The sequence below is a fragment of the Lactuca virosa genome, chromosome 7 (genome assembly GCF_052849685.1).
Source record: "Lactuca virosa cultivar CGN04683 chromosome 7, Lactuca_virosa_CGN04683_v6, whole genome shotgun sequence".
NCBI classification, from domain to species: Eukaryota; Viridiplantae; Streptophyta; class Magnoliopsida; order Asterales; family Asteraceae; genus Lactuca; species Lactuca virosa.
In genome coordinates, this window is record NC_136432.1 from 76,559,935 (window position 1) to 76,576,808 (window position 16,874).

General features: G+C 35.4%; 1 protein-coding gene across 1 annotated transcript; it reads left to right on the top strand.

Moving 5' to 3' along the window:
• Window positions 1–14,521: 14,521 nt before the first annotated feature.
• Window positions 14,522–15,976, top strand: LOC145127897 (uncharacterized). Its single transcript, XM_079063025.1, has 2 exons — window positions 14,522–14,993; window positions 15,501–15,976. Exons 1-2 carry the CDS (start codon window positions 14,534–14,536, stop codon window positions 15,740–15,742), a joined length of 702 nt encoding a protein of 233 aa, XP_078919151.1. The 5' UTR covers window positions 14,522–14,533; the 3' UTR covers window positions 15,743–15,976.
• Window positions 15,977–16,874: the final 898 nt, after the last annotated feature.

Consider the following 16,874-nt stretch of genomic DNA (forward strand, 5'->3'; position numbering starts at 1 on the left):
ATTATTATACACTGTTATACCAATACCAAAACGTACAAATGCATCTTAATTTTTATTTTTCCGTGTATAGGTTTTCTACCCAACTTTTAATCAAAACAGTGGCAATGAAATGATCAGTATACATCAATTTATGCTTTTGATCTGATTCTCCCATTTTGCGGGTTGTCCGGCTAGCCTTACAAACCCTCACAATCGATCTGTTGTTTCTCTAGTTGTCCATGCTTCTCTCTCTTCCAATTGATAAATGGGAAAATAAATTTTTTATTAAAAAACTGATTTAAAACCTTTAATTTATAATTGATTTCACACTGTACATTGATTTACAACGTACAGCTATGAATTCACTTAACCCTATAGCACCCCCTCAATAATTTTCATAATAATGTCTTCTCAAAAATAACAATGTACTTTATAAAATAAATATTTGCACCCTTTTTACTATGACACTTCACCTTAAAAACGTTAGTAATAATATAGTTCTTCACTAAATAACAATTTCTAAAAAAAAGGTTTATCAATAAAATAGCAAAAAAACAACCCTATCAATGGACAAATTATGTCATTTTACCTAAATTAAATCAAAATAAACAACCATATATAATTTTTTAGATTAAATGCTTAACCCATTAAACTCATTAAGCCAAAGGAAAAAAAAATATATCCTATCAACAAAACAAAAAAATTGCAATTTCTTGTCACATCCAAAAAAAATAGTCAAACAGGGGATAAAAAGTTAGGGATAAAGACTAGCCTTAGGGGGTGTTTGGCTTAGCTTTTGAGAGGACAAAAGTCATTTTAGGAAAAGTTGCAAAAAGTCAGGTTTACCTGACTTTTCCAAAAAGTTCATTTTCCTTATATCAAAAAGTAGCTTTTACTAGATTTTTATGCTTTTACCAAACATATTTTAGCTTTTATAAGCTAAAAGATGGTTTTAAAAGATAAACCAAACACCCCCTTAATCTTTCATTTGCACAAAATAGATAAATGCCTTTCTCACCCTTCTAATAAAAAATAACTTTTAAAAAGGTAGTCCAACCCAATCCAGATTAACTACTAACTACTGTAACAACGAACCATAGACATAGATATTATTAATAATATCTAGTAAAACCAATTGTTAACATGTGATCATATTTACAACACAATTATCGAAGTATAGCCTATTATCGAAGTATAGCCTATTGTATATAGTATCCAAGGTTATTAACTAGTTGGAGTCTTGGGTCTAACTACATTAGTGGAGTTCTACTTTGGGCTCTTCCTCAATTTCAAGATTATCATTCACATGATTTAAGGATCAAAAGGTAAATGTTTTATCCTTCTGTTAGTTCAATTTGAAAGTATGTTGCTAAAACTAGTAAAACATAGATTTAGGGTGCATGTACACTTAGGTAAAAAAACTAGATTATTTCGCTACCTTCTTGTTGTATACTTGATGCTAATAAACTCCAACAGTGTATTAGAGCCAATATGTTTATTTTTAGCACAAACTTGGTAAAATTGAAAACTGAAAGCTGTGACTTTGTCGCAGAGTGCGAAACACCCTCTCCCGGATGCGGTGCACCGGCCCAATTTTTTTGAGTTCATATTTTTTTTCCTAAAATTTGAATTTTGGGATTAACATCTTGATTAAAATATTGTTTTAATTGTTTAAATCTGAATACTCACATAAGGAGATTAGTTTAGAATATTATTTAATTAGAGTTTCAATTTAATATTATTTAAACTTGAATTAAAACTTTTAATATTTATCATAAATATTATTTTAAGTTCTTTAAATCTGATAAAATCGAATTTTAGATTAATTTAAAGTATTGTTTAATAGAATTTAAATTTGAATATTTGATTAATATTTAAACTTGAAATTAAAATTTGAATATTTGCCTTGAACTTTATTTAATGAGTGAATTAAATTAGAAAGAGAAGAATATAAATTTAAAAGATTTAAATTTACCATATGGTATACTTGACTATATGTATAAAAATTATACTTTTTTCCTCGCATGTTTAACTAAAAACATTATAATCAAATCAAGACTAGGCACACACAATCTAATACCGGTGTAAGGAGGTCTCTATGATTCCTAATAAGGTTGGTTTTTAAAATGTTTCGTGCTTACCATCCTCACTGCCTTTTGTAATTTGAGAGTGTAGTTACCGAAAGGATTCGATCGAATTTTGTTTTTCAAGATTAAAAGTATTAATCATGTAATAAAAAACATTCCCGTTTTATATACATCGAAAACATGAGTCATATGCTAGCCATGAAAATGCACATTTTACTCATATTCTGATGATGGAGCATGTGTGGTTAACTGACACGTCAATGTGAGAATAATTTTGTGTCGAGTATCGAGCTGTTTTGCATGGTCGATTCATCATCTATTCAGTGATGTACGACATCCCCGTCATGGAATCTGAGATGTGCACTATGTGATATTATAAATATATGTTTGAAATAATTTTAACTAACGGTTCGTTCAGATTATCCACAATACGTATTAATTCGACATATTACTAAAATGGCAATGAACTTTGATTTCCTCTATAAAAATCTCATATACGAAGATATGCACTCAATAAACAATCCAAATAGCCAAACAATAAGAATAACTGATAAGAAGAGAAGAAAATGATTTAAATGTAATGATGGATGTTGACAATTCGAGAAATTGCTAGTTATCAAGAGGAATCAATTCAAGATAACATGAAATATGTCCATTATTTCCAGCTCCACTACTAATTAGAGCATCCAAAATGGTGAGTTCAATGAGAGAGTTGAATAAGGTGGCAAGTCCACTTCTCATTCAATGGATGAAACTCTATCATTGTGAGATGCCACATTGGCATTCGATGAATTTGGAGTTCAATGGTCATTGAAATCTTTAATGAAAAAAAAGTAGAGTTTCTAACTCTTAAATATATATTATTATTTAGCTTTTTTAATGTTCTATTAAACTTGTAGAGTTCAATACATTTTTAGAAAAATTGATAGAGTTGTATGGAATGTAGAAAGATGATATGATTGAACTCTACTATATTCAAAGCTAGGAAATACAAAATTTTATTAATTTTGAGTTGAGTTTTCGTCTCCATCTACTTCGTCTTTCACATATAAATAGGTTGTATTAGGTAGTTATTTGTTTGTAAATTTTGGGTGCAAAGCTTGAACCTCATGTAATGTTTTGGTAATATGTGAATGAAAGGAAATATAAGTTTTATATACAATATTGTGGGTTTTTTGATGCAATTACATTCAAATGTCAGTGAAAAAAAGTAAAAGTCTGTCTTGTATTTTTGTGTTATGGATTAGTGGTTGTGGCCCTTTTAATGGTTAACCAAATCTTATGTCAAATATAGACGAAGTTATAAATATTGAGAGTATTATATATTCATTTCATGTCCCTTAGATGATTATTGTAATGTACTTACACATGGTCATGATATGTCAATATAGTTACAAACATGTTAAATCAACAAGACATAGGGCATAAATTGCCATTAAACTTTAACACAACATACATGGCCATTAATTTGTTGTACTTGGAAACAAAATGGATTGACATTATGACAATATACTTAAGAGCAACATACATTGACACTAAAGCAATTTACTTAGAATCTAGCATGGTACTTATGAAAAACAAAACTGCCATTAGGGCAATGGACTTACAAAAATTGCCATTAAGACAATGTAGTAAATTAATTACCAAAATAAATCCACCAAATAGAGTACCAAAAGATCATTACATCATTTTCAAAAGAACAAAGTTTAAAATTACATTGCTATCTATTCTAGCCTTAAAAAAATAAAGTTATATTCAACAAAATCTTACTAAAATATACCAAGATACCATTGGCCATCATAAAACATAATAAAAGATATAATTGTTTACTAGATACCATATGATCATGGTTCAATGAGGGATCATACTCAGTCTCAATCTATCCCAATCAGTCTAGAGAAAACATTCTACAACTCAAAATCCTAAAATTGTTGAACCATGCAAGAAGCTTTAACTCTTTTGGCCTATTTATGGATCTAGGCTTGGTGTTTACCTAATTTAAGGATTTGATCTGAATAAGTTGAAAAATTTATCAATTTAGAATTTTATTCAATGGTTTCCACAAAGAATGAGCTTCCGTGTTAAGGGATTAAGAACCGAACAAAAGAGGTTGTTAAGACATTAGATGTGATGTGTCTTTTTGAGGTTTGCGAGGCAACTCACAAGCTCTAGTCATGACTATTTTGTCCTTTAGTGAATGTGACACATCCATCTATTTGTGTGTGACTCGGTGCATTGACTGTTGATTGTTGACCGTTAACTCTTTGACCACTTTGACTTTTGGACAAACATTGATGAATTCGAGTATTAGACTGAGGATTGGCCTCCAATTGGTAATAAGAAGTCTGTATTTGCTTTTTTGTTGGTGGGGACTGATTTGAAGTTGTAGTTGCTTGATTCATATGAATTTTCTCAATATACTATGTGTAATAGAATATGCACTTGTGTGGTAGGATGTATGATTACAATTAGTGTACGAATATATAGGTAGACTAGAGTAGTCTTTTCTATGTTATGTGGATGGTCCTATGAGTGCCTGGCCAAGAGCCTTCGAGCCTAGTAAGAGGATGGCTAGGAGTTTAGGAGTCTATATGTCAGTGTAATGATAACCCAATAAGGTGTTGAATGTGAGTCGACTGGGAATCGATACGTTCAGGTACGAAGTTTGTGACGTATCTCACAAGGTCTAGTCATGACTATTTTGTCATTTAGTGGATGCGACATGTCCATCTATTGGTGTGTTGCGTCGGTGCGTTGACTGTTGACTATTGACCGTTAACTCTTTGACCACTTTGACTTTTGGACAACCTTTTTTGTATTTGAGTATTAGATTGAGGATTGGCTTATAGTTGGTAATAGGAAGTCTGTGTTTGTTTTTTCATTGGTAGGGACTGATTTGGAGTTGTAGTTGGTGGTGATGGTAGCGACAGAGGGGTTTTATATGTAGTGTTAAAAGTAAAATGAGTAATATGGTAACATTCAACATTCTTACTTGAAAGGAATTTTAATTCCTTAAGTTTTTGGATGAAATTTATTTTCCCTCATTGGGAGGAAAATTTGATTCATTTAGGAATCCAATTCCTTTTGAAAGCTTGAACCAAACAAAGGAAAGTGATGGAATTAGATTCTAGTTCCTTCTAATTCCAATGGATTCTAGCGAACCAAACGACACCTTAAGCATCTTGTAGCACCTTTTGGAGGTATAAAGTTTAGATCTTGATGACTGCCTTATTAGATCTTGCTTAAGTGTAGTTTATGTTCTTTTTGTTCCCAAGAACTTAACTTTTGTGAGTTTGGAATGATCTAGAGGTTTGGGCTGTCCTTTCAAGTATTTTGGAGTGTTTAGAATCATGAAAATGGAAGCTTGGACATTGATACTCTTCCATGCAAGAGTTTTGGAACTTTAGAGTGTGATTTAAGTTAGATTTTGGTGTTGGTTCTTTGTAGCTATGCAAAGTCACAAAGGTTGCAACTTTATGTCTTTAGACGTTCGTTTAGCATATGATCTGAAGTTTGAACATTAGGTTTTAAGCCATTAATACCTTGGTTAAGGATTTATGATTATGTGGTTAAGCCATTAATTTTTTGAAGAGATGACACTTTTTTAATGTCACTCTCTTTTGCGTAACATAAATCAATGAGTGACGTGGTTTGCGCGTCGTAAAAGGGTCTTTTTCTTGTAGTGATAGGAGAATGGTATTCCTAGTAAGGGACTACGGGGTGGATGCAATGAAAGAATGATCAATAGACCTAGGAAATAATCTTCGGAGGTTCGAATTGATGGGTTAATGTTTTCAGGAAGTTTCTGCTTTGATTAGTTATCGTTGTGATATGAGGTCTCCCAGTTGGGAAGAGTAATGTAGTCTTTTTGTTCTCAGGCATGGCAACTGGGCTTCCTTCTTTTGGGCTGAGGTCAGAATGTTAAGGTTCATCCTTTCAGAGGTATAAGCAATTTCTACCAAGATGGGGCTTGGACGATAGGTTTGGGAGACAGTCGTTGGTATGGGATGATTCTTTAGTCTTAATCAGAATTCACGAAGTTTGGGCAAGATCTTCTAGCATCAGAGAAGTAGTAAGGGATGATTTCGTGGACGAAATCTAATTTAAGTGGGGGAGAGTTGTAACGCCATGTTTCGAATCATTTCATAATTCGGGGTCGTGACCCGAAGATCGGTTATCAAAAGGCTTAGGTCCTTTAGGAAAGACCCTTAGACCCCCATTGAGTGTGGATAATGTAGTTTAGATGATCTTGGGGTTTAGTTTGTGTTTTGGAGTCCAAGGGTATATCGGTAAAGTGTCAATTCGGGCCTTTTATTGATTTTATATTTTAATTCGAAAAGCTTTAAGGCAAGGGTGATTTGATAGATGTGTAGAGCTCCTCTTTACCTTTCTGTGGATATAAAGTTGTCGAAATAGGACTTAAAACAAACAAGTTATGGCCTCCGGAAGTTTGGTGTTTTAAAGGCCAAGCCTTGTACGTAGGGCGTACAAGGGAGTACGTTGGGCATACTAGGCAGAAGGATTGTATGTACCTTATAGAGTATGATGATTGTACAGGGAGTACGCGGGGCGTACTCCAGCCAGAAGAAAACCCTAATTTTTATGGTCTTTTCCCTATTTAAACAACTTTTCTCACCCTTTGACACGTTATTGTCCAGCCTCCATACTCCTAAACCCTAACTTCGACCCTTAGCAACCATTTGTGTGCTCTTGAGCTCTTGTGAAGAATATTGGTGTTGTCTTATACATTTTGAAGTGATAGAAGGATATTGAAGACTCATTTCTTGGAGTGGAGCTTAGAGATCCAGAATTATCACCCCTTTTGCAATCCATTGTAGGTATAAAGTGCTTAGGTTGACAACTCCTTGTGTAGATCTAGTTTGGGTTGATTTGTGACTTATTTTGGTCCCTTTTGGTTGGTCCTTGTTAGTAAAGGCTATTCCAGGAGTTTAGCATCTAGATCTGGACGTTTTAGAGGTCCCTAATGCATAAAAATGTCACCTTTATGTGTTTTATGCATCCATGCAAAGCTGATGTTTCGATTTATGGAGCTAAGATGCTAGATTTGGACTTTGGAGTATTTTTAGCCATGAAAAGGTTTAAAGCCTTCGAATTTATGGGTTAGGACCTTAATATGAAGATATCTTGTGGATTGAATAGTAAGTTCTGAAGTGATTAAGTCATTTGGCGAAAGAGTTAGGATCAGGCTGGTACGCGGGGCGTACTCCTGGGTATACTGAGCGTACTGGCTGTGAGTCCATGTCTGTATCGATCTCGTACGCAGGGCGTACAAGCTCGGTACGTCGAGCGTACGCTAGTCTGAGCCGAAGAGATTGTGGGTTTGTATTTTTGAGCCATGCTTTAGACTATTAATATTTGGCCTTTTGTAGGGCCATTAGACTTCTGATTTTATACTTTCTTGTACGTTTGGAACTCCTTGGATTTAGGCCCATGTTGGGTTTTGGGCCCAATTTGGAATATTAGGCCATAATGGGCTTTGGGTTGCCAAATAGGATTTGGGTCTTTTAAATAGTGGATTGGGCCTTGGTTTTGGGCCATATAAGACTAAGGGTAAAATGGTCTTTTACCCTGGTTTAGGGCTAGGCAGCTTAGACTCTTGGTCTTGGGTCAAGATCCAATTATTAACTAGGCAATATTTTGCTGATGATATCGCGGGGATCTTCCCAACCAAACGAGTTTCATTTGAGTGCTTTATTAGCTAGACGTGAGTCTCCTTACTTATTCTCACCCGTGTGGTAGAATAGCTATATCTGTGATGACCAGTTGGGTCTAGTTGTTATTATTATGTTATGCTGTTTATATGTGACTGAGAGTGCTGATAGTCTCCAGGGTTGCTGAGAACCCACAGGGCGTGCTGTTAGCCCATTGGGACTGTAAATATTCCCCAGGGCTACTGATAACCCATAGTTGTTTATTTATGTTGTGATGTATGTGGTATCTTGAGGAACTCACTAAGCTTTATGCTTATGGTTTTCAGTTTATGTTTCAGGTACTTCTGGTCCGAAAGGGAAGAACGCGGGATGATTGCAGTGCACACACCACCTCGTTCTGCATTTTATGATTACTATGATGTTTTATGATGTAGTTGATACACTTTGTTCCACTATGGTTTTTATAATGATGTTCTGGGATAATGGTTTTATTAAATGAAAAATCAAAATTTTTAGTCTAAATTTTTGGGACGTTACAGCTAACACGGCTCCTCACACTAATCATAAACCAAAATAACCCTAATTAATAATCAGGGTTTAACCCACAAATAATGGTCTAAATCATAAGTTATCCTACCAAGGACAAAAGGCCATTTTTCTCCTCTACACATGGCCCAACTAACCAAAGCCCAAAACTCCGTAGCGACCCAAAGCCTAAAATACCCCAAAAGGCTTCCAGAGAGTACGCATGACGTGCGCCTTGTTACGCCCAACATACAGCTTGACCTCGAAAGACTTACGGGGTCGCAACCTGGTACACCCCATCGTACCCTGGGTTACGCGCAGCGTACTCAACATACTTCAAAAACTCTATTAAGGTCTTAATACCTTAACACTTTACGTTCAAACTTCATATCCACAACTAATGAACGCCTGGAATCATAAAGTTGCAAACTTTATGCCTTTACATGGCTACAAGGGGTCCAAAGTCCAACTTTAAGTCTCATTCATTACCAAAACACTTAATAGATCCATCATGCATGATTGGGAAGGAATAAGATCCCATTTTTATGAACCACCATGCTCTAAAATGAAAGGAAACTCTCCTCGTTAGGTCTGGAGTTGCTCAAACTCTCAAGATCCAAGGTTGTGGGACCATTAATGAACAAATCTTACTATATAGCTAGATCTAAAGAAATATGCATCAATGTCGGAGCTTTATACCTCCAGAAGATGCACAAGGATGAGTAATTGTTGGATCCAAAGGTTTAAGTGAAACACCACAACTCCAAGGGTCTTCCTTCACCATCAAGAACACCAAAATAATACTCTAAGGCTTCAAAACACACACACACACACTTAAGGTTTCGAAATAGAGGCTAAGAGAGACGGAGGTTGGAGGTAGGAAAGGGTTAGAGTCCATAATGTTCTTTAAATAGGGTCTAAACCCTAAAAATTAGGGTTTGCCCTCTTTAGCATTACGCCCAGCATACCTATTCGTACGCCCAACATACACCAGGGACTTGCGATCCTCATTTAAACGCCTATACCCAGCGTACCTGTCTCGTATGCCCAACATAGGGACCAAATTTGCAAACTTTTCAAAGAATTGAGCCACGATTGAAAATACCGTGTTACAAAACCACAATGACCACTCATGTAATTTACTCTAAATTTTATAAAATTTGCTAAAGGTTAATGTCACTATAGCCCAACCAACTATCTGGTTCTATTTTAAATGGTCCATCCTGTTATTTATTTTTATTTTTATTTTTTGCTTTCTAGAGGCATTAAGTTCACTTTTTAGGTTTTAAAAGACCCTTTTACAAAAAAACGAAGCAGTCTCACGGTATAATAGAGCTGGTATATGTCAACATAATATTTTGATTATTTATTAATTTTTTAAATTGAATAAAATATCAAATAATTAATGAACTAAACCTAAATATTAGTGTGCTTCCTCTTGTGGGTCAGTGTTGGATTACTTCTTCTAAAACAGATGCGGAGATGCGGGGATTACAATTGGGAGGATGCAATCTTTATAAAAAAAAAAAACTACGCCCTTCTTATTTGGAAAATAAGAAGCAAACATCTTTAATTTCCCTTATATAAAAATGAATAAGGTTTTGATGCTTAAAGGTCATGATTTTGGTGTTTTGTTGTACCGACTTTGGAGTTGCTATAACACATACATGCTTTTGGTAATTTTCAATAATAATAATCCATTCTAAAAAGAAAAATACATTTAAAAAAATTACACCCTTCTTATTTTGATAAATCTTCTAAAACGGTATAGTTATCCCTAAATTTGGCACCAAATAATAACTTCTTAAAAATTAGTTTATTCCTAAAATAGCAAACAATTTAAATTTCCTTTATAAAAAAAACTCCTTCATTTTATAGTTACATGTTTTAAATCTCTGCATGATTATATTCGATTGGTCAACTGCCTAATTTTAAACTAAATTGTTCTAAACCATTAGTGGGACAAAACAAAACAATATTTATTTAGTAGTGTTTGACATGGATATCTGACCAAGTCAAATGAGAATTTGTTAACTTTTAGTCTCAGTTAAAAGGTTGGAACCCGATGAAACATAGCTTCTCCCATCTTCATATTAACAAAATGTCTACTTCAAGTGGAAATGGGTGTTAGGATCGAGACACTTAACACACGACTCTAAACACACACACAGCTCACGAAAAACAAGAACACAAGGATGAACATGAGGGATTTAACGTGGTTCGGTCCTTCTCTGACCTACGTCCACCGGTAACTAGGAATTTATATTTCTTGGTGCTAATCTGCACTCTTTCTATGTTACTCTAGATACAAGTTTTACAAATACAGATGAATCTCTTATATAGAGATGGAAACACACATGGTTCCTGGTTTCCTGCCATTTTTGACCAGTTGTGGCTTCACACATGGTTCCTGGTTTCCTGCCATTTTTGACCAACTTTTCTGTGGATTCACACTCAACAACCTCCGTGGATTCACACTCAACAATCTCCCACTTGAAGCCACAGAACAATCTTCACATGTGCTTCAACTGTGCATCTGTATTTTAAAAAAAAAATTGATCTTAACTCCTTCCTAGTTACTCTGCCTTCTCTTCAATTTACCTGTTCTCTGTCTCCACCGGCTCCCACTGAAATGAACTGCCCGATCCTGGAACATCCTGAGAACAAACGACACTCTCCATGTGAAGCAGATAATCTGGAGAGACTTTTACAGATGGAATACTGGTTCTCTTAACCCACTGTGTTCTGGGTATTCTAGCTGAAACAAAGCCCATGCTCCCACTGCTATGAATGCCCTTGACTGGTTTTTCTGAACCGTTCCAAACACGTTCAACCTGAATCTGACCTGTGACTCTGGGTTTGCCATCTGCAAAGCAAACCTTCTTCTGTCCACGAGACTCTATGAACCGGATTTTGTTTTTCTTCTGAACTGGGACGGTTACTCCCTCAGATGGTAATCTGACCATATATAATGAACCCTTCTTATGTCCACGAGCTATCACAAGATTTCCTTTGACAACCTTCCACTGCCCATTCCTGAACTTAACCTCGTGTCCCTGTTCATCCAACTGCCCAACAGAAATCAACTGTTTCTTCAGACTTGGAATTACCCGGACATCCTTCAAAGTCCATGGACCAACTGGAGTCTTCAAAACTAAGTCACCTATGCTCGTCACATCAAGAACCTCATCGTTCGCCAGTCTTACCTTACCAAAATCTCCTTCTTTTAGATTCTGCAGTGCTTCACGGCTGTGGGTAGCGTGAAATGAAGCACCCGAATCCATAACCCAGGAATCCACATTGCTCTCCACACTACAGATCAAAACATCATCATCTGAATGGTCTACTGCAACGTTAACTTCTTTCTTGTCTTTTGGACATTGATTCATGAAATGTCCAACCTCTTTACAGTTCCAACAAGTCACATCATTTCGAGTCCTCGACTGACTCCTTCTCCTGTTCCCGCTCCCACTACCTCTGTTATTTCTTCTACCTCTGACCGCATTCAATTGTTCACTTGATGATTCCCCGGAATTTCTTCGTCTGACGTCTTCGCCTAGAATTAAATCCCGAATTCCCTCAAAAGTGAGCTCTTTCGATCCTGCGGAACTAGTAACGGCTGTAACTGTTCCGGACCAACTGTCAGGTAATGATGATAACAGTAGTAAAGCTTGAACTTCATCCTCAAATTTTATTCCCACTGACCCAAGTCTGGATAAAATCGAGTTCAAATTGTTGATGTGTACTGTAACTGAACTTCCTTCCCTCATCCTCTTGTTGACTAGTTCCCGAATCAGGAAGACTTTATTTGCTGCCGACGGCTTCTCGTACATATTAGACAATGCCTTCATGATTCCCTTTGCTGATGTCTCCTTCAAAATGTTGAAGGCAACATCCTTTGACAACGTCAGTCTAATAAATGCCTTGGCCTTCTTATCCAAAGTCTCCCAGTTTGCCTGTGTCATCGCCTCCGGTTTTTCACCTAAAACTGCGTCCAAGTCTTTCTGTACGAGAAAATCTTCAATTTGCATCTTCCACCAACCAAAATCTTTCCCATCAAACTTCTCAATCTGAAGCTTACTGCTTTCTGCCATTTTCTGAAACAACAATGACCTATCTTGCAATTTTCTGGAAATTCAGGGGCCAAATTGCAAATTTTTAAATCTGCTACAGTGTTGCTACAGTGTCTGCTGATGTCACCGCTGACGTCGTGCTACAGTGCCTGCTACAGTGTCGTCTTCTCGGCGGCTGCTACAGTGTCTGGTGCTACAGTGTCGTCTTCTCCGGCGAACTGGTTTTCCCGGTCACTATTCCGGCAAACCTTTGACCGGCGATTTGGACGTCTTCTGGTGGTCAAAAAATTCAGAAAAAAATATTTTCGGAATCTTCGGAACGAGACCTTTCCAACGGTATACACCAAAATCGTTTTTGACGAAAAAAAATTTCGACCAAAAAACAGAAAATCACCTTCTGGAGCTAAAACCTTGCTCTGATACCACTTGTTAGGATCGAGACACTTAACACACGACTCTAAACACACACACAGCTCACGAAAAACAAGAACACAAGGATGAACACGAGGGATTTAACGTGGTTCGGTCCTTCTCTGACCTACGTCCACCGGTAACTAGGAATTTATATTTCTTGGTGCTAATCTGCACTCTTTCTGTGTTACTCTAGATACAAGTTTTACAAATACAGATGAATCTCTTATATAGAGATGGAAACACATATGGTTCCTGGTTTCCTGCCATTTTTGACCAGTTGTGGCTTCACACATGGTTCCTGGTTTCCTGCCATTTTTGACCAACTTTTATGTGGATTCACACTCAACAACCTCCGTGGATTCACACTCAACAATGGGAATCCTGCACCCCTCTCACTCCAACAACCACTTCCCTAGGCCCTCTCTTGCTCTTGCTACGGGGCAACCTTCCACTCTGTTCTGATCTATGTCTCCCCAAAACTTGTCCTGATATTGATATTTACTGATCTCGTTCTCATCGATATCAGTCAGTATAGATAGCATCTAAGGACATTGCTAAATAACATTTTTAATCAATATTCTTTGCTTGAAACTTTTATTATATGTGGGGATTACTTTTTTCAGAACAGATGTGGAGATTACTTGGGGAGGATGCAATCTTTAAGTGGCTTTTGTGGGCACCACAAATCAGCTACATCTTTCTATTTAAGATAAGTAAGAAGATTGTAGGAAATATTGAAAAACAAAAACAAAAACAAAAAAAAAATGGATTTAGTATTTACACCAGCAGGCAATTACTGATGCTGTCTACTGTCAATGGAGAGATGGTGATGAACCAAAAAACAAGGATTTAATGCTTTCTCCAATTGTAGAACTTATTTTACAAACTTAAAACATATATTGGCACTACAGTTTCATCCCAAAAATTTGCTGCTGAAACAGTTCTTATATATATAATTTAGTGTATGACTATGTTATGTGAAGATTGTCCAGCCTGATGCAACATGCTGAAAGGGAGTCCATATGCCATAAAAATGCAGTTACTTACAAAGATACAAACAAATGATATTTTAAATAGATAACTAATTAATGACAGAATATCACATTGAATCATAATTTCTTCTAAGTAGATGAAAGCATGTATCTAATTTTTATTATATCCGAAATGAACTAGTTATTTTGGGTTGATCTAGTGTCTAATTTTGTCCATTTAAACAGTCAACAAAAGAACTACAACTGATTGAAATAGCCTATGTTTTTTTAACCATTTAATCCACATGTTTATACAAAGACTAATCTTATATGCACCTTATATTTCTGTAAAGTATAATACTAATAGTAACATTTATATGATATTGCATGTACTCTACAATAAATCTCGAGTCAACTACACAAGAAAATAAGTTGCTTACTCTCTAAAGAGCTCTTGTTATGATTTCCTTTGCCTACCAATGTATGAAGGGCTGAGAAGACATACCGGATGGAACCGAAGCATATGCAAAGATGGGTTTCACTTGTTCTTTGTAATAAATAAATAGCCTTCATGTTACGTGTATTGTATTTTGATAGAGAAGTTTACTGGTAAAATCATTTAGTAAATATCTTTGGAATATATAAGATTCTTTGCTTCAAACTTTAATTTATTATCTGAGGGAATTACTTGGAGAGGAATTAATCCTAAAGTGGCTTTTGTGGGCACCACAAATCAATTTATGTTTTTATATAAATATCCAAGAGATTGAAGCAGGAGAACATAAGTAAGGAGGAAAAAAAACCATACGAAGATGGCAAGCTCAAGCTCTAATCCACATGACACATTGGAAGTTAAAGAAGAATACCCATACCCGTCACATGTTTATACCCCTAGTTTTGTTAGCTTGAAGCTGAATGGTAGGGATGAGTATCGTATATGGAAAACTCAGATGATATGTCTCTTAGAGAGTCATGTTATGGTTGGTTTCATCGATGGTAGATTTGTGCGCCCTGATGAAGACAGTAGTAGTAGTGTTTTGGGGAAGGAGAAAGTTGGTGACCATCAGACGCACCATGGGCTGTGGAGAAAATCAGATGCCCTTGTGAAGGGTTGGATCCTTGGATCTCTCTCTAAAGAAACACTCGGGTATGTTGTCAATCGTCTCACAGGAAAATGCCATCACAGTGATTTCAGTGCAAAAGATGTTTGGGATGAACTGCAGAATATGTATGGTCCTCCTGTTTTTCCACAATTGCCTCATGTTGTTGAAGGTACAATCTATCTCTTGTTTACTAATCTGTCAATCCTTTATTTGGGTTGGTGGTTAAGATAAACTAAAGCATAACACTACTTATACAGTAAAATATGTATAGCTTTTAATTACTGTATAGTCACTAATAAGTTGAGTCGACCATACATTAATTTGTTTTAACAAACAAGGTAAAATTAGAGATACAAAGTACTACAAAATGGATAAAAGTGTACATACAAACAAGGTTTTTTTTTTCATCCTCCTTTAAAAGCCCTATATTAGACTTGGAACTATGTAATCTATGTGGTACCAAAGTGTATATATATATATATATATATATATATATATATATATATATATATATATATATATATATATATATATATATATTCCAATCTTGTACAAGGAGAACGATTTTGGCCATATTCCATTACCCTAATGTTTAGATTAGAGATTACATCATCAAGAGAGCATATTTTGTATCATGTAATTTTTTACCTTGATAACAAAATTATTCAAAATATAGATAAACTACAAGATCAAGACATAGCTGGGGCACTACAAAATTTGTACCATTCTACTCGAAAAGGAGATTGGGATCGGGTCGAAAGAATATTGAGTGAGGGAAGGGTTACAGTGATAGACAAAATCACAAATAATGGCAACACCGCACTCCATGTAGCAGTTGGTACTTCCAAGAAGCGAGAATTCCTAGAGAAATTGCTGGAAATGATACCGGAGAACACACAACTATTGGATCTGTTGTGAAATACGAAGGATCCGAATAGACTTAAATAATATTAGCTCAATGCGGAATGGGATAAAAAATTATCAAAGCGTAATAATCACTACGAAATACGAATAAAATAAATAGAATAGAGACACAGGAATTTACGTGGAAACCCAAATCGGGAAAAAACCACGGGCGGAGGAAGCCGAGAAACAATTCACTATAATTTGCAGTGTTTACAGGGATTATGAAAGAGATTACAAATAGAGTGAGAGGGCTAAAATATATGGTGGTGTATCAGTATATATATATATATATATATATATATATATATATATATATATATATATATATATATATATATATGTAATGTTTTACTATATATATATATATATATATATATATATATATATATATATATATATATTTGATTGTTGGGTTCCTTCGTAATGAAATGGCTTAGGCTATTTATAGCCAAAGAAAAGAACATATGAAAGGATAAAAATGCCGTCGTCCAAAAAAGTTGCGCCTTCAAATTTGAATACTGTTCCACCTACAAACTTTTGAATAACAAATCTCTAAATTCACATGTGCCGTCCAATTCTTCAAACATTTCACATATATATTACTATTCATAGTCAAACTATGAATAGTAAATGATAAGTTACGGAAATAACCCCTGAACTATTTGCCACTTGCTAATTTTGGAGGCAACATTTTCCACAATCTCCACCTTGACATCAAAATTAAGCAAGTCATGCTTTACGATTAGTCAAAAAACTATAGCTCATCAAATTCTAAAACTTCCATAAGAACCTGCAAAATTATATAGAGAAAAATTGTTTCCGAAAAATAAATAATACTTCCTCCACCTACGAGCCTTCAGGCTCAACTGCGATCAGAAACACCTACCATGTCCAAACATAATTTGAACTTGGCTATAGGAAGACTTTTAGTGAACATATCAGCGGGATTATAATCTGTATGAATCTTGTCCACAACACAATCACCTTCTTCAATGATATTTCGCACAAAATGATAACGAATATCAATATGCTTTGTTCGGTCATGAAACATTTGATCTTTACTCAAGAAGATAGCACTTTGGTTGTCACAGAAAACTGTGGTCACCTTTATTCTATCATCGAGTTCTCCGAATAACCCCTTCAA